At 32.7% G+C, this 23,061-nt stretch overlaps 2 protein-coding genes across 2 annotated transcripts; one reads left to right on the forward strand and one right to left on the reverse strand.

Moving 5' to 3' along the window:
• Window positions 1-213: 213 nt before the first annotated feature.
• LOC136974216 (protein sprouty-like) lies at window positions 214-2,565 on the reverse strand. Its single transcript, XM_067269040.1, has one exon. It carries the CDS (start codon window positions 1,926-1,928, stop codon window positions 1,113-1,115), a length of 816 nt encoding a protein of 271 aa, XP_067125141.1. The 5' UTR covers window positions 1,929-2,565; the 3' UTR covers window positions 214-1,112.
• Window positions 2,566-10,221: 7,656 nt separating this feature from the next.
• On the forward strand, window positions 10,222-22,044 carry LOC136974224 (adhesive plaque matrix protein 2-like). Its single transcript, XM_067269052.1, has 5 exons — window positions 10,222-10,338; window positions 14,243-14,307; window positions 16,876-17,013; window positions 18,508-18,636; window positions 18,715-22,044. The coding sequence occupies exons 2-5, from the start codon at window positions 14,259-14,261 to the stop codon at window positions 18,780-18,782; spliced, it is 384 nt and encodes a 127-aa protein (XP_067125153.1). The 5' UTR covers window positions 10,222-10,338; window positions 14,243-14,258; the 3' UTR covers window positions 18,783-22,044.
• The last annotated feature ends 1,017 nt before the right edge of the window (window positions 22,045-23,061 follow it).

Raw genomic sequence — 23,061 nt, forward strand, 5'->3', positions numbered from 1 at the left:
AAGATTTAAACACAAGGTCATAATAATAATAATAATAGTGGAAAAAAATGCCAGAAAATTATGAAGGGGGAACTTAACTTTATATATTTATATTCAATATAATAATAATAATAATTATAATAATAATAATATATAAGAATTATAATATTTTTTATATATCTACTATACATATATTTACATAATATAATCCATTCTCCATAAATTTATTATAATTATTTCTTTTTACGTTTGAAATTTGTTAGTTTTTTCTTTTTTATATATATATATATGTATATATATATAATTTTTTAATTGTTAAAACTATAAATTTCTAAATCTAAAACATTATGAAATTTGTACAACTGTTACACATTTATGTTCCATGAGGTATTGCCAATATCTGACTAAAATTAGAATTTGTACATCTCTAAGTGACACTTGACTATAACATAATAAAGGAAACAAAAAATGATATTTCTACCGTAAAATACGGCAAAATTTGTACTTGGGGAAGACAATTCAACTGCTAATATAAACTATAAAGAGAAGTGTAATTATATATAGCAGCTTTGTATACGTGTACACATTGTTGTTGTTCTTTACATAAGCTAGAAACATGTATATTTTTTTAAATACAAATTTTTTGGGGGGTTAAAAATGTCTGTAAAAACTTATTTACTGGCTATTTATAAATATAACCACACACACAGACATAAGCTATTTTTAGCATATTTCGAGCCTACTTGGCATGTATTAAAATTATATATATATACTATACATATATATATGTATATGTATATATTCTAGGTTGCATCGTGTAAACTGACTTATAAATATGCTGTATTAAGCTGTATATTAACAATTTATACTGTTATAAGCTATTGTTAAAGGTGTTGTTTTTATTAAATTTTTACATACTAAAATATATATATACATATATATACATATATATATAACTATAATAGGGTCAGAAGTGTTTCAATTTAGCTTACTGTTGAAGGGTTTTCTTCTTGTATATTTTAGTTTTCCATATTGTCGAACATAACACTCACTCACACTAGAGAACACATGAAAATATGAGAAAAATTTTAAAATATATATATTTAAGAGGGGGTTGTTTCTATAGAAACGAGTCAGCAGTCGAAATTCGAATTTAGTAACCTCTTCTCGGGTGCTCGCTCTATTGGTACAACGGTTCTGTGGTGTTGGGTGCAACTACATCCACGGTTTGTCACTTTGGCATAAGACACTTCACACAGTTTGACACATCCATTCAGAGGCCAATACAAACACAAACAGGGTAACAGGATCGACATGAAGCCCATGCATGCCCATCTGGAGTAACGATGCTGTGGTCCACACGAACAGGGATTATCGGCGCACGACGCCCCATCCATATCGTAATCTTTGGCCCAGTGATAGAATAAACCCTTAACACAACACAAACACGTGCAGTAATCCACAACATTGTGTACCGAACACAAGCATTTATCGTTGCATATCCATCTAGAAGGTAACTGTTTCGTACCACGGCACGATTCACACTTACATTTACCGCAATGGTGGCATATTATGGAATCACCGTGATCTTCTAGTCTTTCCGACACTTCTGGATACTTTTCCTTTTTGAATGTCGTAACGGTAGGTTGTACGATGATCGATTGAGTATTAATCCTAGTATTTGCATTTCTGGGGTTCCTGTGTACTTCGGCAAGTCCTACGTTTGCCGCTATGTCGTCGCCACCTTCTTGCTTTAACCTGCTAGCCTTATGAGACTGAGGTCTTAGAGGTGTATCGATGTATTCGTTCTGTTTACGATTATTGTTCGGCCTCGGCTGTACCAGAGTGATAAATTCTCTGGAAGAAGCCGTAGATTGAGTTTGAGGTTGTACACGAGCCGGCGACGAGACCATTTGAACAGTCGGTAAGATTCCGCCATTTTGTGCCATGTAGCCTTACATGTAATCTACGTTGTCGCGATTTTTACGAAGATTACGAATTATAGTCTATTTAATTCGTTCGATATTTAAATAACTTTCGTTACTTACATGTTTACAGCTTTCCCAACGTTTATCCGATATCCATGGCACACATCGTCTCACTTAAAACAAAAAATATATGTGTATGAAATAAGAAATATATCTATATACGTGCGTGTGTGTATTTATATACACACACCGATCACTTTTTACGTCGTCGGTCGCCAAGTAACTACAATAATTGTCGTTTACACACACAACAAAACGCAGAGACGTACCGCAGAGAAATTGACGAACGTGCGACCGATTATAACGAGACGTTCGGGATGTACGACATGTTCATTCACACATTTGTAAAGGATGTAGAGGCGTTAGACATTCGTCCTTGCCTAGTCGACTTGTAAATGCAACAGTGGCGGTTCTACTTCTTCGGAGCATGCGCCGTCAACGGACCAACGAGAAACTACCATGTTTTTATGAATGGATGGCATGTTTTGTGAATGAAATAGTCACACACATACGTTGCTTACAGACGCATAGTAGTTTCAACGTAAGCTTGTACATACTTTTCCATTCACTTAGTGTTTAGTCAATGATGCATTGTCGTCTTTTGGGTTCGTGTGCGTGCGCGTGATTGCGCCTTCGTCATCTTGTCGCAGGTCGTCGACGTTTTACGCTTCTTCTAATAAATACTTTTTTGACCATAATCGACATCTGCCAAATATGGAGTTAGTTATTGTAATTTGACACTAAAAGCCGACCTCGTTCCTTGCCCCGTTTTGACTTCCGGAACAGTCCATCTTTAACGTATTAAAGGGGCGTTTGCTTACGTTTCGTTTCGTTATCGCTTCGCATAACGTACGCGCCGATTGAAGGTTGGCATTTTTAATTGTCAAAACAATTAATGCGTGGCGACGCGACGCGAAAGCGACGTGTTTACCACTCTGTGTACAAGCATATATATATGTATATATATATTATATAAAGTGCTTATTTACGCGTGAAGTTTTTTAACCTCCAATTTAAACCGATTATTTTTAAAGAAATTAAACTTATTAATAACTTATTTAAATTAATAAAATAAAATTAAAATAATTAATTAAAAAGTCATAAAATTAATTTTAAAACATTTAAATAAAAAAAAATCCCATTTCCAATTTCAACCACCAGAGGTCAAATTTCTTATCAATTTTAATAATAATAATAATAATAATAATAGTAAATAAATAAATAATTTTTAAGGGGGCAATTTTTCGAAAGCGACATCTGATGTCAAAAGATGGAAATTATAAAATAATGTTATTTATTTATTTTTAAATTTAATTTATACGCGTATGACACATAAATATATACATATATAATATATTTAAGTGTATAAAAAATTGTGAATTATAATTAGATAGCAGAACGATAAAATTAAAAGTTAGAATAAATTATGTATTTTTTTTAAGTCAGTGAAGTGTTAACCCCTCGATGCACCTGACTAGATTCTGTATGCAATTGTCAGAAGCACACAAAACACTTTATACACTCCTACACTTTCGAATCGTTAAGGCAATTATCATTCGGTAATACTCGTACAAAATGGCCGCCGAAAGGAAATGGAAGAGAGAAAGTTTCTAATTGCTTTCAGCGGTAGTTGAAGGTCAGCGGATATTAAAGCGTAAAAAATTTGGAATCTAATAATTTACAGAAATAAATTCTTTATTTTGAGTCCGTTGACCTCTCTACCAAATTATTTTATACATTAAAAATGATTAATGATGCTTCCTACATGATTAATTATCGTCAAATTAAGACAACTGCGCTCCCGATCTCCGTATTAACTCCTACTTTTGAGCCTACCTTTAGACCGATATCGATTCAACACCCTTCCTTATGACGCTGGTTTTTTCTTGAAAAAAAAATGCAATATTCGTCCAAAAATCACAATTTTATTCCTTTTTCTCCTCCATTCTTCAATTCCTGAAGTTTTTAAATGATTATTGCACCCTTTTTTTTAATGTTAATAATTTAATAATCCTTTAAATCATGGAGATTTTTAGGGTAAGAGCCCGTAAATTCGTGGAGAATCCTTATCAAAAAAGCAACGGATGTTCCTATTTAAAAATGCAATAAAAACAATCATTTTTTCTTTGTTTGATTAAAAAATGCAATATTAGTTCCAAAAAACTTATCATTTTTAAAGTCCATATTGGTTTCGTTGAAAAGAGAAAAAAGGATATAATTATCCAATCAATCTTTCAGGATTTTAAGGATAAATACTTTATTCAAAGAAGTATCCAGAAATTAAAGGACTCAAAACATTTTCAGGATTTTTAAAAAGTTAAAAATGAATTACAATTTTTTATTTATAAAGTTATAATTGTCAAAAAAATCCCCAAGAGTTTAAGGGTATTTTTGGATTTTATTCAAACAAATCTCCAGGGATTAAAAGACTTTTATATAGAAAATTAGAAGGAATATTTTTCCATAAAAATGGAAAAATTTTAATTCTTTTAGATTTAAAAAAATATTGAAATTTTACATTAAATTATTCAGATTTGGGACTCAAAATTGCAAAATTTAGATCAAAGTGTTCAAGTTTAAATCAAATCTTAAATCATTTTTTTGACAATTAAAATTTTTGTATATTTTTTATTGTACAAATTTAACACTTAAGAGGGGGAAAGCAAATATATTTAAGATCCTATTGATTTGAATCATGTTTACCGAGATAAGAATCCAGATAGGAGAATTAATAGCAGGTTTCTTATTTTTGTGTCGCCTACACAACGACTGCACACCAGAAACCATTCCCTTTAACTTATTGCCTCTTCGTTCAAATGATATCTTATGTATGTGGGCTAGTGTTTTCTGACCGAGTCGAAAAACGCACACATATATACATACATAGCGATAGCATCGTTAACAATTGAATAACACTACCTTATCAATCATATTCAGACACAGAACTTTTTTACAAGCTGTGTAATAAAATCGTGACGTAATTTTATTTAGTTCGTGAGCGATAAAATCGATCGTGTGGCCATTTTTTTCGGTGTCCGTAATTCTGTAGAAGGGTAATCTTTGATCTGATTTAATTCTTGATACATTGTACTGTTGCCTTTCAGTAACCGATTTCTAACATTGTAATTGTGTTCGGTTCTACAGAGGCAGCTAATTTCTGGTGTTATAAGTGATGTTTAGTTGTGTATCTTCGGCTAATTCTTAACATTGTAATATTAGCTCTACAGCAGCTTCTGGTCTTCACCATTTTAGTTCTCTAGCAGTAGCCATTTTAGTTCTTTAAGTCATATTTAACACTATAAAAAATATTCTTAGCGTATTTTAAACACCATACACGAATATTATTTACAAATATTACGAAATAATTTAATTTATATAATTATTTTCATATTGCAAAGCGGCCATTTTTACTCATCATTTTAGCAAAAAGAAATTGTTTAGATAATTACGAGCCCCTCTCTTTTTTTAAGTATTATTCTTATTTCCTTCAGCAATTTTAATGACACTTTGATGTTAACACTAGAAAGTAACATCAACTCGAGGAGATATGCTCAGTTAAGCACGAGAATTACATTGACACCCAACTTAACATACGTGACGTAAATGATGACGTAAATTTGGCACTTTGCCTTAGAAATTATGCGCGTGTATATGCGAGATGAACAAATATTTTCACTCAATAATGCTTACATTTCGAAAATTTTAATGGGTTCTAATCTCTCGACGAGATAAATTTTAATAAACCTAATTAGAAATTTTATTTAGGAATTTTGTAAAAATTTAACATTTAAGCGTACACGATTTTGTACAAAAATCATCCGGTTGTCTACATAAAAACACCCTCCAACTTTTGTATATATTACAGACTTATAAGGAAAAGTATGAATCAAAAATGCGAAAATTTACTACCAGTCACCTGTTAAATTATGCTAATTAATGCAAAAATTGCGCGTTACTTCCGCTTAAAATATGCTAATTAGTGCCGAAATCTTGCTACTTCCCTTCCGTCAATGCTAATTTTCGCATATTCCGTACCAAAATACACGTAAAATAATTGAAAATTTATGGTAATTTACACAGGACTGGTGCATAAATTAACGCTAATTAACTTCCTACCTTAATTACTAAACTAGGTTTGTGTTAATCATCGTTAAAAGCATAAATTTTTTAAGTTCAGTTTTGCCGGATCTTCTGGTTAGTGTCACATCTAGTGTGATATTAGGTACAGTATCTGTGTTTGATGAGTTTTATCTAAAGAGTTGACAGGAAATGAATTTCTATGACACCAAATGAACCTTCTCCTCTCGGAGGTCACTCCTATTAAATGTAATCTTGATTTATATAAATGAATACAACAAAAATATTATATATATAAATGAAAATATTAGTATAAACACACACGCGCAATCGCAAAATGGCCGTTTTAACAATTAAAATTTCATATAACTTAAATACAGCCTTTTTTTCATACATAACTCCGCCATTTTGATGGATGAAAGTTCATACTTTTCAATCATCACCCGCGAAACTTTTAAGATACTGACGTATAATGCACTAGAAGCAATCTGCCTTCTATCAAACACAAATTTTAAAGTAGGAAAGAGAAAAATATTTTAAAAATATAAATCATCTCACCCTCCATTTGTAAAGCACGTGACAGGAAATCGTAGTCACGAAATATTTGGTGGGGGGACTTTACTTCCTTTTCGATAATTTGTATATATATCGAGTGATATTAAGTTACAAAAAATGTAATGAAATGTAAGTCGAATGCTTCCTATCTATATTAAGTAATGTTGTAGTGGTCGATGAAATATGCCCTCGTATAAATATACAGTTTGTTTACATGTTTGGAGTTCCGCCATGTCTCTTAGTGTTATAAATTAACTGGTTGCTCGATTTTATTTATTAATTTTTTAAAGTTTTTTTTATATTGCAGAAGGGTATAAATGTTGTTGGAGTGTTTATTATAAGTGGTAGATTATTTTTTCTTCTACACAATTTAATTAATTCAAATTTTTTCATGCTCGAAAGTTGCTGATGATTTTTGTGTTTTATTCTTAATTATGTTTTTTTCTTAAGAGATTTTTATAATATTTTACATGCGATCTTTCAGGTGAATTTTTTTAATTGTGCATGAAATAATGCTTTTTTTACTCTCTTTTTTGTGATGGAATTATGCCGTATTTAATGGTTAATTTATATTAATTTTCTGGTATGATTATACTATTTAAAATTATTTTTATGCTAATTTTGTAGTGGGTTAAAAGGATTTTTTATAGCTATTTCATGCTAATTATTTTTTTGAAACTGTATTTTTCCATGATTATTTTATACTAATTTTTATGGTAAAATTATTCTAATAAAAACAATAAATTACTTTTCCTAAAGTGTAGTTTTACCAAAATTTTCTATTGTTCTAAAATGAAAGTTTATTTTCATTTCCGCTCCTTAAACACATTTTAATATCGCCACTTTCTTTTAGAAAACGGCGGAAAGAATAATTTGATTCCAAATATCTTCGTATAAAGAAATATTTCAGCGGCAACTAAAGCGCGATACATATAGCGTGACCGACAGACATTTCGAAATTACTGTACTTGGCATAGCATCTTAACGAAATGTTTTCTAGTAATTAAACATTGATATATAGTTGCCGACAAAGAAGGACCTTGAGCTGATAAAACTCGTAGAGAAAATTAATTAATAATTACGAATATGTAATTTACGCTACGCATCTTTTAAAAATATCGCATCTTTCCGACAATGGCGTATTTATCGCGTTCAAAGTTTAATATTTAATAAAAATAATTATTTAATTTTCTGGTTATTCAATATTTTACAAATTGTACAGAGGGCGCAGTGTTTCTAGATGCATGTTTGACTTGTCCGTCAGAGGGCGGTGTAAAAATTATTATTATTTGCATATTTTTTTCGGCTTTTCATAAATAAACTGTAGATAAATATCCAAAAAGTAGTATAATGTTTTTATATTCTGGCATTTATAGAGAACTCTTTAATTAAATTTTAATTTAATGACGTGATGATAAATTATGAGCAATTTTAGCGCATGCTCTGATAACAACATTCGTTGAACGAGTTTAAACTTGTTTAAGTGTAAATGATAATTACATTGATAACAGCGTAATGACAAATTGCATTAAATTAATGATATTGTTACAAAATTAAATAATTATCTACAGTAATGAAGCGTTATATATTTATATTTTAAAAAATATCTTTTTCAACGCTTCGCATACGAACCAGAAATTGTTTTAAAATAATTATTGTCTGCAATAAACAAAACTTCAATGAGTTAAAGTTATTTCATTTTTATACACTGAAAATTGGTTTTAAAATATAAATTTAAGAAGATCTAAATGTAAGGAAAGTGGTAATGCATTAACTCGCTTCTCTGAGGAATCTGGGTTCGAGTACAGCCTTGACTCCATTTGCAAGTTTCCAGTAGCAGTGGCTAGTGACGGAGGCGGTCAGTACGAAAAAATTCCACAGGGATATCTTTGGTGGCTGGCATTAAGGAAAATTCGACGTGTCGAATATTTGTCGCCACCGCTAAAACTTACAACTTTCGATGGCCAATAAAATGACAGTATTAACCTGATGCCAGACTAATAGAATTTTTCATGTCTAAAAATGTGAAATTACTCTAATTTACTGACGTATCAGAGTTTCTAATTGAGTTCTTCGCATAGCTGCAAACGCCATCGCTTTCAGTGGACATAAAATTCCGTATCTTTGCGGCTAGGTTTGCCGCCATCGTTCATCGATGTCGCTGGAAATTTGCAAGTTGAATCAAGCCTTAAATGTCGGCTCTTTAAAAGTTACCATGGATCGATCTAGTGTCATTTCTCACCCCAGGCCTCCTCCACTCCTCCATTGAAAAATGGTGGGGCCTGGTAGTGAGAAACCCAATATATGACGGAGTAGAAACAGGTTTTTCTTAATGCCTGCAGGAAAAAAAATTTTAAAACGTTTCAATGGATTTATATATCATTAACAAAATAAATGTTCAATAATTAATGTTATTTATTTTAGAAAATAATAGTTATACAGAAATTTATCAACTGGAAAAACGATTTTGGAATCATTCGACCTGCAAATGTTTAACTAATTATCATTAAATATAATAATAATAAATTAGTCACAGTAGATTTATTTATGAAACTATAGAACATAATGTAATATACATAATGAAATATGGGCAATTGTTTAAAAACAAATAAAAATTTCAACATTTATTATATTACATAATGTCATTTGAAAACGAAAGACAGAAGTTTGAATGAATGCGAATTCGCGTGCCGTGCATTTAACTAAATTTATATATTTTCCATTTAAAAAGTGACTTTTCGTGAAGCAATTTCTTTCGAAATCTATGCCAATTTTAGAAATAAATATTAAATTATTGATTTTTTAACGCGAAGCTGCGACATACTAAAAAATTATATCGTCGGTCATATTTTCCCCGATTATCGAAGGGTCCGACTCGGAATGGGATACGTTAAGATAGAGAATAATGCCTCGATCTTCGGCCAATATAGATAAGAGATGAGTAATGAGGCCAGGCATGTGCTATTTATGTTAAATTGTGGCGATCTGGTTAGGATTCGAACCTGGATTTCCACGACATTGGTTGACACTTTACTATGTGGTCATCTAACCAACAGAATAAATTTTAGATCTTTGTATTTTACTCTTTTTGCTCTGTGGCACTAACAGGCGCCCGGGTGACAAAATACGGGGCCCAACTTCAGAAAAATTCCTGGGGTTACTCGTCCGGATTCGATATCTGGTCCTTCGAAGCAGCACTAGGATCCTGTTTTTTTTTTTTTTTTTTTTTTTTTAACTCTTTCCGCCCTGTGGGCACTAAGAGGGCCTCTTTTAGTAGGCCCATTATGGGTTCGGCCAGGCCCACAATGGGGCGACCGGGTGGTGAGGGACGGGGCCCGACATATCCGAACGGACCACCCCCCGGAAAAATTCCTGGGGATTATTCGACCCGTTCGGATTCGATCCCGGGTCCCCCAGAGCGGTAGGCTGCCACCTTTACCGCTCGGCCATCCGGCCGTCACTAGGATCCTGTTGACATTAACTGAATTTCCGCAATGTAATTGATGTAATCTTTCATAATTTTAAAATGTATTAATAAAAAAAATAATATCATATTTGAAAATAAAATTAATAAGCTGAATGGAATTTTAATATAATATTTTCAGAAAATTGTGACGTAACTGTTTATTTAATTCTTTCTGGTAGGGTGCGCTGATATTAAAAGTAAACTTTGACCACGTGGGTGGAAACGTAATCATAGGGAGGAGGTAGCTAGGTGTTGATTCGAAGAGAAGCGCTTGTAAGTGAATAATATTAAATTTGATTGATTTTGATACGAATTCAAAATAAAAATGGACATTAAATCAATTATTAGTTAGGATAAATGCATTATATTAAAAAAATAATTAACTATTAATAAATTTGTTATCCTCTCACGTGCTATTTTTGTATGTCGTCCTCTCTCAAGAGGAAGGATAACTTACAAGGACCATTAATTAATTTCATAGAGAAATTTCATAGTATAAAGCAAAAACTGAAGTTTTATAAAAGTTTAAAATCGAGAAATTGTAATTTTTATTTATTAAAAATATTGTCAAATATTCTTTTTGGTTAATGTTACCTTAGGTAGACAAGATGGCGGTTCGTCTCTAATTCCAGCAAGGAAACAGTGGCACGCACGTTCTAACCTAACCTATTCTAATAATTTGGTTGCTAATAATTATGGTAATTTATTAGAATAGGTTAGGTTAGAACGTGCGTCCCACTGTTTCCTTGCTGGAATTAGAGACGAACCGCCGTCTTGGCTACCTAAGGTAACATTAATTTTACATTTGCATTTTTCTTGAAATTTTAACTCCCCCTTCCCATCTTGTCCCAGTTTGTCTAAGTTTCCATAATCACCTCCCCTCGTCGGATGTCCAACAAAACTCAACCCCCCATGAAAACCTTTATCGCTTTACGAATGATAGATACTATGGTATACCGATACTATAAGTAGAAACCGGGGCCTTGGAGTCTGGAGGAATTTCTGGCCAGAGGAGTCAGAGTCGGCAAAAACATGTAGACTCCGACTCCCGCATTTTAAATTTACTTTAGTTTTTTTATTTAAATCGGGGGTTCTCAAACTTTTTCGATCCACCGCTCCCTTTGTTCCATAAAGTTATACCCAACGCCCCTTAAACCATCAGTGACCCCAACTTTTGCCTTTGGTTACCATTCAGTATTTTGCCTCCAGTGCCCCCCTAGATTTACTTACCACCCACAGGGGGACAGTAACGCCCACTTTGAGAACCCCTGATTTAAATGAAAGAAACTTTATTATATATTTATTAATTTTTAAAAATCTTTTTGTATTTTGTTATAATTCATATATTTTAAATACAAAATGCATCAATTTAATTCATTAAATATGTAGCATTCTTTGTAGTATTTGTGTTTAGTATTTAAATTATTTTGACCCGATAGAATTTGAATATTTTTGAATTGTTCCTTTATTATCCCCGCTCTAAATAAGTACTCTGTTTTTCTGAATGAGCCAGACTAATTGATTGGAGTTCATATTTTTCTTTTCTGAACAAGGGGCTAGCAAGATTGCACACTTTTTAGTTGGACTAACTTTTCTGGAAGGGTCAAATTGAAGTGCAAATGCTGTCAAATATATGTAGATGTAGAATTTTATTGCCCCCTTTCTCCTCTTATTAAATATTTGTTAAAAATTAATTTTTTTATACAAATAAATATTAATGTAAGTTAAATATTAAAAATACTAACTAAAAGTATTTGGGTAAATGCCCCGGGCTCCTTTCATAATTTAGAGTAGAGTACCCCCTTATGAGTGCGTCTGCCCCCATAAAATAAGTTGGTATTAATTTTTCTGGAGTTGAGTTTTTTTTTACCGACTCCACGGCCCCGATAGAAACAAAACATACAAGAAATTTTGAAATAAAAATGATAAAATGCATAAACTGTTTAAAATTTAATGAAATAAATGGATGTCTACTGAAGCTCAACTCCATCTCTCCCTCTTGTCCAATTTGTCATAAACCCCTCCCTCTCTTCCAGTGTGGATGTCATTTATGGACTTCCCCATATGATCCATTTAAATCGATGACTTCCAAACTTTTTCGAGCCACCGCCCCTTGGTTCCGTAAACCTATATCCAATGCCCCCAACCTGTTTTCCCTTGTATGAGAAAGCCTCCAGCACCCCTGCTTCTTTTTGTTCCCCTATATTTACTCATCACCCTTAGGAGACTGTAGCACCCACTTTGGAAACCACTGATTTAAATGGTTTAGTACTGTATTTAGTATTTGGACTGGTATCTATTCTTAGAATTCCCCATTAAAAAGAGACTTTTCCCAAAGAAATTTCATTTGAAATCTATGCCAATTTTAGAAATAAATATTAAATTATTGATTTCTTAATGTGATCATTACTCGTTATCACATTGAATGGCTTCAACTAAACTAGCTTCCTTTAAGAATTAAATGTTTTCCTAGTGCCATTTTTTCATCTTTACCCAATTATCCCATTTATGATTGTCATCATCTTTTCTTCATCATTCATTATTCAGAACTAGCAGGTAGGCTCGGCATTGCTCGGGCAAAAGCAACGATAGCGAAGATTAAGATTATTACGTTATAGTCAAAAAAGAAAAAGAGTAATTTCACCAACAAACTAAATGTTTCTAAAGAAAGGTCGAATTTAAAAATCGAATGTTCTAATATTGTTCGATTTTCACGTGTTCTGATTATATCGTTCGATTTTCATCGAATGTTCTAAAGAAGAAAGGTCGAGAAAAACCGAACTAATCTGTTTAAATTTGAAAATCGAATATGTTCTAACATATCACTCTTTTCTTTTTTTTCCTCCAGCGCCCGTAAATCTTGCACGTTGCTTTCTCTTGTTCTCCATTGTTACTTAACACTTCCATTGTTGACACTTCCATTGTTACTTAATACTTTGGTACTTAAATTTGGTACTGTGTACCAAATTTCAACTTTCAACTCCTAACCGTTTTAGCGATTATTATTATTATTATTATGTTATAGTAAACCTTATAGTTACGTAACACTTCCATTGTTGATGGAAGTGTTAAGCCTTAATCCTGTCCCTCTCCCCCGTGGGGAGGAATTTCAAAAAATCCCTTCTTAGTGTGTGTTCTCGTGACGTACCCTAACTATGTACCAAATTTCAACTTTCAACTCCTAACCGTTTGGACTCTGCACTGATTATTATTATTATTATTATTATACTTAAATAAAGACATTTTTGCATTGCCAATACTCTCCTCCTCCTCCTCCGTCTTGTTTTTTTTTGTTTTTTATGGTCTCAGCCAGATATACACAATGGGGCAGCTAAGTGGTGAAGGGTAAGGCCCAATATATCTGGATGGAGCACCCCAAAAAATGCCTAGGGTTTTTCAACTAGTCTACATTTGATCCAGTCTCTAGGTAGGTCAATACCTTAATTGGCTTGATCATCCAGCTGACTGATGGATTCAAAGTGTATCTAATTAATAGCATTTTTCAACATCTTGAATATACATTTAGGCTTGTATGATGCAATATAAAAATTTAAATTTAATTTAATATTCTGTATTTTAATCTATTTTATCATCAAGTATACAGGGTTCACAGTGAAGTCCTTATACACTGACATGTGAATAATGCACAACATATGTCACACAAATGCAGCACGAAAACAAAGAATAATGACAATTACATGCTATAAATAAACATGTAAGAAATGAATGGGAGCACACAAGAAAGATACATTTTACTATTTGTGCTATTCGTGGATGCAGGGCATCCTTTCATACTAAATCAGTCGTGCTTTATGGCTTTGTAATTGACTTTTTATCCCGTATCGTGCATCATTTTTCAGATGGAAACTTTAATTTTCAAATTTTACCAGTTCAAAGTTGCAAGCAGTTTTGTTTCATAGCACATAATCACTTTACTATAACTATAAATAATGTTCATAACTGTATCTATATGCATTCGTCAGTTACGTGAGTTTATGAGAACTTTATTATGCACCCTATATATTGAAGATATGAGATAAGAATGCTAATTTGTAATTTATTATTTTGGTTTTTGAATATCTGTTATTTTTAATCATGATATTTTATAAATAATTAAATTAATTTGATATTTTTTAACTTAGATATATTGACAAGGTATGAAATTTTTTATTTACAGCTGAAATTAGATCAAGATGATTTGTAAATATATATTTTGTTTTGCTGCATTTATTGCTATTCTCTGTAAGTAAATAGTTATTTATTTTTTTTTTTTTCATTTTTATGATGACTCTGCAACAGAGATGGCATTCTGTGTTCTTCTGGAACTATCAAAAGATTTTGTCTTACATAGTAGATCACTTTGAAATTGTCTGTGAACTTGTGCTGCACAATGTTGAATAATTTAGAACACAAAATGTCTTTTCTGTTGTGGAGTTGCCATTTTCGTTTATGGCAATTCCTAGAGATAGTAGACAATATATTTGAATAAAGATGGGAGACGAAACTCGGTTGGTTACTCTATCAATAGGTGTGTGTTGCATACTTCTCAGGTAATTACAGTATTACAGTAATATGGTAATTACAGTATTACAGTAATTACATACCTAATTACAGTATTTTAAAATGGTAGCATTCATTTTGGAAGACCCTGTATATTTTCTTGCATTTCTTTCCCAGAAACAGTAGTTTCTAGCAGTGGCGTGCCGTGACATTTGATGATAGGGAAGCTGTGTTTCTGTAAGAAGCCGACTTTCAGGGGCAATCGGTTAATTGTGCGTAAGTGATAGCCTGGGGTCCATTCGTACGTGCGTGGTGGCGGAAGAGGCGTATCTGACAAAAACCGACAAAAAAGAAACATAAAACATATACTATGTACAAAATAGTTTGCTTTAGGACAATCGGCCGTTTGGACATCCTGGGCGTCGATGCGGTTCTTCGATGGTCGATCGAAGGTGGCCCCGGGACAGTGGCGTCGACAAGTCTGTAGGGCACGGGGAGACTTCGTCTGTAGGAGTCGGGGACACAGTCTAAGTCCGAAGTGGCATGGGTTACAGGTTGGCATAATAGACGAGAATTTTTTTTTGGTGCGTTGACACACGGCATTTTGGTTATTCAGAACATTAACAGAGTGCCTGGTGTCCTCGATTGTCAAGGATTATATCAATCTTCGTTTTTTCTTTCATCCATTTGATTGGTCGTTCTCTCTCAATCAAGCTTCCCAAGTGGTTGGTCCCTGGTTACTAAACGTAACGAGACTCTTACCTGGAGAGTGAGAAAAGTCAAAATCGAAGACGAATTCGATCTTCCACCGATCATAGGACGACTTCCATCCGCGATTTATGGTTTCTGCTTTGCAGTTTGATATAAACAATGGGTGTCCGACTACAAACGACTTTTACCTATGTTTTTTTAAACTAATAAATTTTTCTTTAAATTAACTGTTTTTTTGCATCTTTCGTGACGGGTCAGACCTGTCTGGAACCTCACATTTCCATAAAAGTTTTAAACAAATACTGGAAATGACAAAAATAAACAACTTATGTATTTAGTTCTAAAATACAAATAATACATACATAATACAAATTGATACGATACAAACAATAATAGAAAAACTTGTTTTTTTGATTTTTTATAAACTAATTCTATTCGGCGATTTTTTCCGCCAAGTCGTTAATTACTTTATCATAAAAGTCGCCGGTCGTCGACTCCATCGACGTATTTGAAAGCTCTTTTTCTATCGAAAGCAATGCTAGCGACCACAATTTTTCCTCCGATCGTGTTCCTGGACAATGTATGAATTTGCTTAGTGGTCGAAAAACTGCGCTCGACAGACGCACCGGTAAATGGTACCGTAAAAATTAATGATATTAAATCATATAATTCTTTTAGTAAGTCTTTGTTCGGATCGACATTAATTATAATATGTTTTATGTCTAAGAGTTACTTGTCAATATAGTCCGGACACCAATATAAATATTGCAATTTGCTACGTAATTTAGAAAAATCAAAAAATTTCCCATAAAATTTACTTAATTTATAGAATTAAAACACGCTTGGAAAAGTTGTTTTTCATAATAATAAAATTATTAACATCTAAAAGTGATAAAAATTCCGAAGATTTTGTCTGAAAATCTGTCAATATAATTACAGTATAATTAAAAGCAAATTAAAATTAAATAATAACTTTGTAAAGAAACGTACATAAAAATAACATTGACTACTCTTTGCTTTTTAAATCTTAAACAATTCACTTAGATAGCTCCCTACCCAGTGGCTAAGGGATAGAATCGTTGTACGTGTGTAGCTTCCACCAGCTAAACCGGGTGAGATTGATGCTCTGTAAAGCGCATGCGCCAATGCCCTCTGGCTGCTTTACACCATTCAGTTATTCTCGCCTTGAAAGCTGTCTCGGAAGCGCTTCCATTCCGCCACTGATATTCGAATATACAATAGCAATCTTATCGTTTTTTTCACATGTAGTATAGGAATTTGTAATAAGATACATAATGCAGTTATAATAAAATATTAATTTTAATTAATTCAAAGTACGTTCAAATGTGAAAATTTATATTTTAGAAAATACAAGGGAAGGTCATTGGAAGGTGGAAGCGGCGCTTCCACCGCTTCCAATGACGGCACGCCACTGGTTTCTAGACTTGAAGAGTAGTAGAGAACACTTCAAATTTCAGTGCAACCTGTTTTAAGTTCAAGAAACATAAATACACATTTTAAAATTCAGTGTTATGATACATAATGTATAAAAGTAAAATGCATATAAATTTAATTATGTTTTTAATATCTTTTTTCTAGTGCATCCAGCAAATAATTGCGAAGAGAATGAATTGCATCATGGTTGTAGAATACGTGATGGAGAATGTTTCTGCGGTTTAGGATGTGACAAGAAATATCGTTACGAGACTCCGGAAGAATGCCGTCTTGCTCTTCGAGGTATTTCTTAACATGATCCCTTTTATCTTGCTTAAGAATTTTTAATTATTTTCTCCTATAGAAAAACTGGTACCAAAACTGCTCACTGTGACACTTTTGATACTGCAAGCAATGAAAAAGCAATTTCCTCTGCAAAAAAGCAATATTGTTGAATGTTATTCTTATCACTTATTGCTTTTATGGCCATCACCTTGCTGGAACATGCATTTCTTGTGAAGCTGTTTACAAAAACAATGACTGCACTTGGAAATTTTGTCGTCATAAGAATTTATGCCAAGGACCGTTGACTCCTCAAGTTCTTTGGAGAATAATCAATCTTAATTTCCATGAATTATTGAAATGTTATCATAACCATTGTTGAACAGCCAATGAATAATAATGCAGACTCCAGTAGTGCATGTGCAGTTGGGCAAGTATGGGGCAGTTGGATTTAATCGATAAAAGTGTGGCAGGTGCCGAGTTAGTTGGTGCATTGTTATATGTATAAGATCAGTCACAATCAGTAGTTGCTTGCTACCAATGGGGAAACCTGACTGACTTTTGCATTGATCTTCCTTGCCAAAATGGAGATGGATATTTATGGTCATGGAAGAACCTGTGGAGTAACAAAAGACATTTTTCATCTCAGTGGAACACTGAACTGGCATATTTGGGCAATAGAAACCCTTGTGTTTTCCAGCAGATTCCACTGCACTTGTCTAAAGTTATAGTCTGAATTAGATTTACGGCCATATGTATCCTTGGATCATTCTTCTTCGTGATCGCGTGATCATCGTGCATTTCCTACCACCTGGTCACCCATTATCTAGATCTTAATCCTTGTAATAGTTGGTTGCGGGGACACTTTAATGTGGTTTATCAAGGACATGTTGCAAATTTGTCAGCCTCGAAAGACAGTATCGCACTCGTGTGAGAAGCATCACAAAAGCTTGATTACTGTTGGCTGTTGAACACACTATTTGACACCTTCGGGTTTAACAACTTCAGAATGGGGACAACGTTGAGCAGTATCCCTTACATCACTAAGGTCTTCTGTATACCACAAGTGTCTTGTACAAATAAAATGTTGCTTACAGTTTCAAAAACTATCACAATGGTTAGTTTTTAGTGCCAGCCTTATGAAAATGTTTTCTGCATGTTCTGAAATGTTGCCATGCCAGATTTGGTTGAATTCCAACTGCTAAATATCTCTGTAGAGAGCATTAAACAGGGATATTTTAATTACAATCGACTGGTATATCTATTACAATAGTCCATTTGATGTTAATCTGTCAACCAAATCACTGGTGATTTCTAAATGATGCTTTTCTAAATAAGAAAATTCTATTTTAAAACATTGAATGAAACACCTTTATTATTATGGGATTAAACTTCAGCTATTTTGATGTTTTTAAAGCGGAAAAATTCAGAAATATATCCATTTGGGAGGAAGTATCTTTGCATTTGACAAAATTCAGTCATTAAGCAATTTTTGTTGTTTTTTTTATTTTTTAGGCCAGTTACCTGATCCTTGTGTCAAGAACCCCTGTAAAAATAAAGGAATTTGCACTCAAATTAACGAACGTCCAATGTACCAGTGCTCGTGCGCAGGGACGGGCTACTACGGCTTACACTGCGAAACTCGTAAATATTATTTTGAATACTTTACATTTCATAATTTTTAAATATTTTAAGTGAAAATTATTGTTGTCATTATTTCAGCATGTCCCAATTTCCACTCTAGTCCAGAGCTTCAGACATATTATCCTGCTTCGTGCATTGTGATATGAGACCAGGCAGAATGATCGACATTTAAGCTGCTTCTCATAGTGATAATTAAGTATTAAGAATTTAATTGACGTACAATTATTCTTTGGATTAATATCGTCTAAACAATTTAAATCATCCTTTCGTTAAAAATTAAACATGCAATTTTTAAATATATTACAATTTTATATATGTGATTCTCGATCATATAAATGTAGAGTGGATCAAGATATATACTGGTGTGCAAAACTTAAGCAATGATTGTATTTTTGCCATAACTTTGCAAGAAATCACCCGGGAGACATGAAATTCAGAATACAGAGACAGTGTTTTGTACTTAAAGGATAAAGAAAGCATACTAGTGCAAAAATGAATAGAATGCATACAGTATGGAATCAAAGCCGCCTTATTGTAATCTTGCACCGCACACGCTCTCACGTCATCTGTGATGTCTTTTTCCTTTGTACAAATCACCTTTCTACTGAATTGGGTGTTCATTGCACTGATTGCAACAAGCCCTTTTCAACAATTTTGTGGCCGTCTGCTTGAAAATTACATTGTTGCTTAAGTTTTGCACACCAGTGTAATTTAAGAATGGTTAAAACTGATTTGGAATTGCTACATTTGTGTTCTGGTAACTTCTTACAAAGCCAACAAATTATAAATATCTTCTGACTTGTTTATGATGCCTTGTGAAGAGCGGTTTGTTGTCGAACAGATGTCATTTTGTCTCGTGCAACTAACTGAAGATGTTACGAGTGAGAACGTAAATCTGATTTAACAGAAAATGTTAAATCAGATTTAACCAAAAGTCATCAATCACAAATGTGGCTATTCCAAACCAGTCTTAACTATTTAAAAAATATATACATATATATATATATATACAGTCGACTCCGCATAAGTCATCACCCGGATAACTCGACACCATCGGTTAAGTAGTCAGTTTTCTGTGGCCCCGGCCGACTTACGTAGGCATTAATGTTAAAAAACTCCGGTTTACTCGACACCGTTTAACTCGTCACTACTGGATAAGTCGACATACTTTTGCCGTCCCACACTCCGATAAGTCGTCATCCCCTACCGAAAAAATAAATTCACTCTGCACGTGTGGTGCAAACTCATTTTTTTTCAGGAGGGGAGTCGATTTATTTATTTATATATAATTAATATATATATATACATATTAATAAAAATGCCTTAACATTTTATGTATTTTTATGTATAAAATAATAACAGATAAACATAAAAGAAAATATACAATCTACATCAACGTTACACCAGAATCCAATTTTGCATTTTCTCACACTAGAGGCATTAGAATCTTTAGACGTTACTTGCCAACAATTGACAATTGCGAAGATGATGTTTTTGAGGCGTTCGTGATGGTCGAAAAAGAAAGTCGAGACGGTTAAGTGCTCAAAACAAACAACACTAAACAAATTTTTCAGTTTTTCATCACAGAGTAATTGTAAATGGCGGACACAATGTATTGTAAGCCTACTGTTTAACGCACTACTGTATTTTCCTAATTGTAGTTTTGTGGGTTTTTTTCCAACTTCGCTTTAGTTGTCACATCAGATAACTCGACACATTTCCACTTCCCCTTGGAGTGTCGACTTATGCAGACTCGACTGTATATGTATTTGTTAACTGACTTTTGGGCACTGTGTATTAAAATCCATTGCATTGCAGTCAACCAAATTTTAATGAAAAGCAATAACTTTCTGATTTTATACCTTTGAATATATATTATACATCTTATATTAATTTTTGTTTATATTTTTTTATTTGTATATTTGATATTGAGAAAATTTTTTCATAATTTGCTTTAGAACTTATATATTTATATACCCCGATACTTAGAGATCATCCATAAATTACATAATGCTATTTTTTTTACTTTTCAACTACTATCTTGTCCCTCGTAATGCTGTTGCACAACCCACCTCCAAAATTACGTAGCACGTGTTGCGGGGTACCAAACGTTATTTTATTTTATATACTAATTACAGAGCAATTATACAATTATACACTATGGCATAAAGAGTACGGTTCGCTATGCAACACTTCGAAAACAAAAACGAATCGTTCTGTAATCCGAGTCGAGATCCCGGTATTACGTAACGCTTTCGTAAACATCCCCACCCTCTCGTTACGTGTAATGATCATCTGCATACCCACCTAACTGTGCCTGCATTACGTAATTTATGGACAACCCCTTAACGATACAAAATGTCCTTTACACGTTATTTAACTCCTCGATTAAGTCTAAGAGTCCGAAATGCTAAATTTAATTTTGTTCAAATTTAAATCAGTTTAAAACAGGAAATAAAATGTATTAAAAATATATTAAAATTGTCTTTGTGACAATGTTTTTAAATTTCTAAAACTTTTAAAAGTATTCATTAGTAACAAGCAATTGCATGCAATCATTCTCTAAAACTGAATTTAAGTTCTTATAGCATCTTGTAATCATAGTGTTTATCAATGTTGCACAACAGAACATAATGTCAAACAGTTTATATTCTAGCACAGAATAGCACCATCGAGTGACAATGTTTTGAAATATCTCATAAAAATGGCAGTACGACATCGTGCAATGTAGTTTCGGATTGGGATAGGTTTGACGGAAATGCAAACGTACGTCGTCGCGAGAGTCGAATTTCTCCCGAATTGTTTACGATGTTTTGCAAATTGTTGTCGTAGCAACATTATAACCACTCTTTACAAGATGCGACGTTGCTTTATTGCATGCAATTTTTGGAAATTGTTAACGAGAGATAGACGTTTGAGATTTTAATATATTCGAACCATTATAAAAATTCTTCCTCTAACACTTGTGCAGTTCTTAATCTTTGAGCTTCAAGCAAAATGTTCTTGTCATTTGAGAAGCATTTAAAAAATTTTTTAATAGAGTTATGCAATATGTGCCATGTTTGTTATAAACATTAAAAATTAACCTTTACTCACATTTAATCTCATTAGTTTTTCCCTTGATACATGCAATAGCGGATATTATTAAGAATTACGGTTTTAGAATACGTTAACGATAGCCTCATACAGTATTTTGGTTTTAGAATATAAAATTCTGTACTTAACATGTGAAATTCTTAAATTTTTTATGATGTGTTTATATTGTAAAGATTATCTACTATTTTTACACTTTAAGTAAGCACTTTACATATCATTTAGTGTTTTTCAGTGCCAAAAAACAAAGCATTTATTTTTAATATATGTTATGTAATTTGATATATTGTATTAAATAAAAATTTTATTGCTATAGTTTTAATGCTATTTTTCTTGAAAAACACTTTATTTCACAAGCATTTCTCTCGGCTTTATAATCGTATTACAAATTGGTTTTCCTGGAATGAAAACTAGCACTTTATGGCTGTGCACTCGTCATTGACAACCGGCAACGGGACTAAAGACAGAGATGCCAGATTATTATTAACAGTAGAGTCTTCTGAAAGGAAAATTACATAATACAAAATGGTAGCAATGTTAATTATCAAAGAAGAATGTAATTTACATTAAAACATTGGAAAAATGTGCACGCTTTGCATTTGCCCATTACAATTTCTTAATGTGTGTACCTTGCATCACTACTCACAGTGTAGGATATGCTGTAGTGAGCTTAGGATATTCATTCTTCCTACACTCATTACGACATATCTGGCAGTCACAATTCTACAGCTCCTGCAGATTACTTGTGCTGCACAATGATGAATGATTTCTAGTTTGCAAACTGCAGAATGTCTTCTCTAAGGTAAGTTGCCATTTTTGTTTACACTGCTTCCTAGAGTTGGTAGATGAAGAGATGTTTGAATGCAGATGGGAGATGAAACTCTGATAGTCACCATATTGATTGGCATATGTTGCATACTTTTCAGGTAATAAACATAATTACACTAATTTAAATGGTAGCATTTGCTTTAGATGACCCTGTACAGAAGTTTTCATTTGAATTCCTGTATCCACATTTTTATATTGGAAAGGATAATGTTTTTACACCACAAACTGGATAGTTTCTTTCTGGATTTATGATACACTTGCACTTTGAATGATCCCCTCTTTCTCATCTGTGCAAATAACTTTTTGAATTTTAATTCCTTATTAAAAATTCTCTTTAAAACCATATATTTAGATCATTAGTGAAAGATTGTGATGTAGAATTCATAAAGATAACTTTATTTATATAGTAAACCATAAATGTAAATATGAAATCAAATATGTTCTGCACAACTATTTGGAAAATATAATGTCTGCATTATTGTTCTTTAGAACTGTTTATTATGT

Source organism: Centruroides vittatus, unplaced genomic scaffold, assembly GCF_030686945.1.
Source record: "Centruroides vittatus isolate TY-2023 unplaced genomic scaffold, ASM3068694v2 contig_345, whole genome shotgun sequence".
Lineage (NCBI taxonomy): Eukaryota > Metazoa > Arthropoda > Arachnida > Scorpiones > Buthidae > Centruroides > Centruroides vittatus.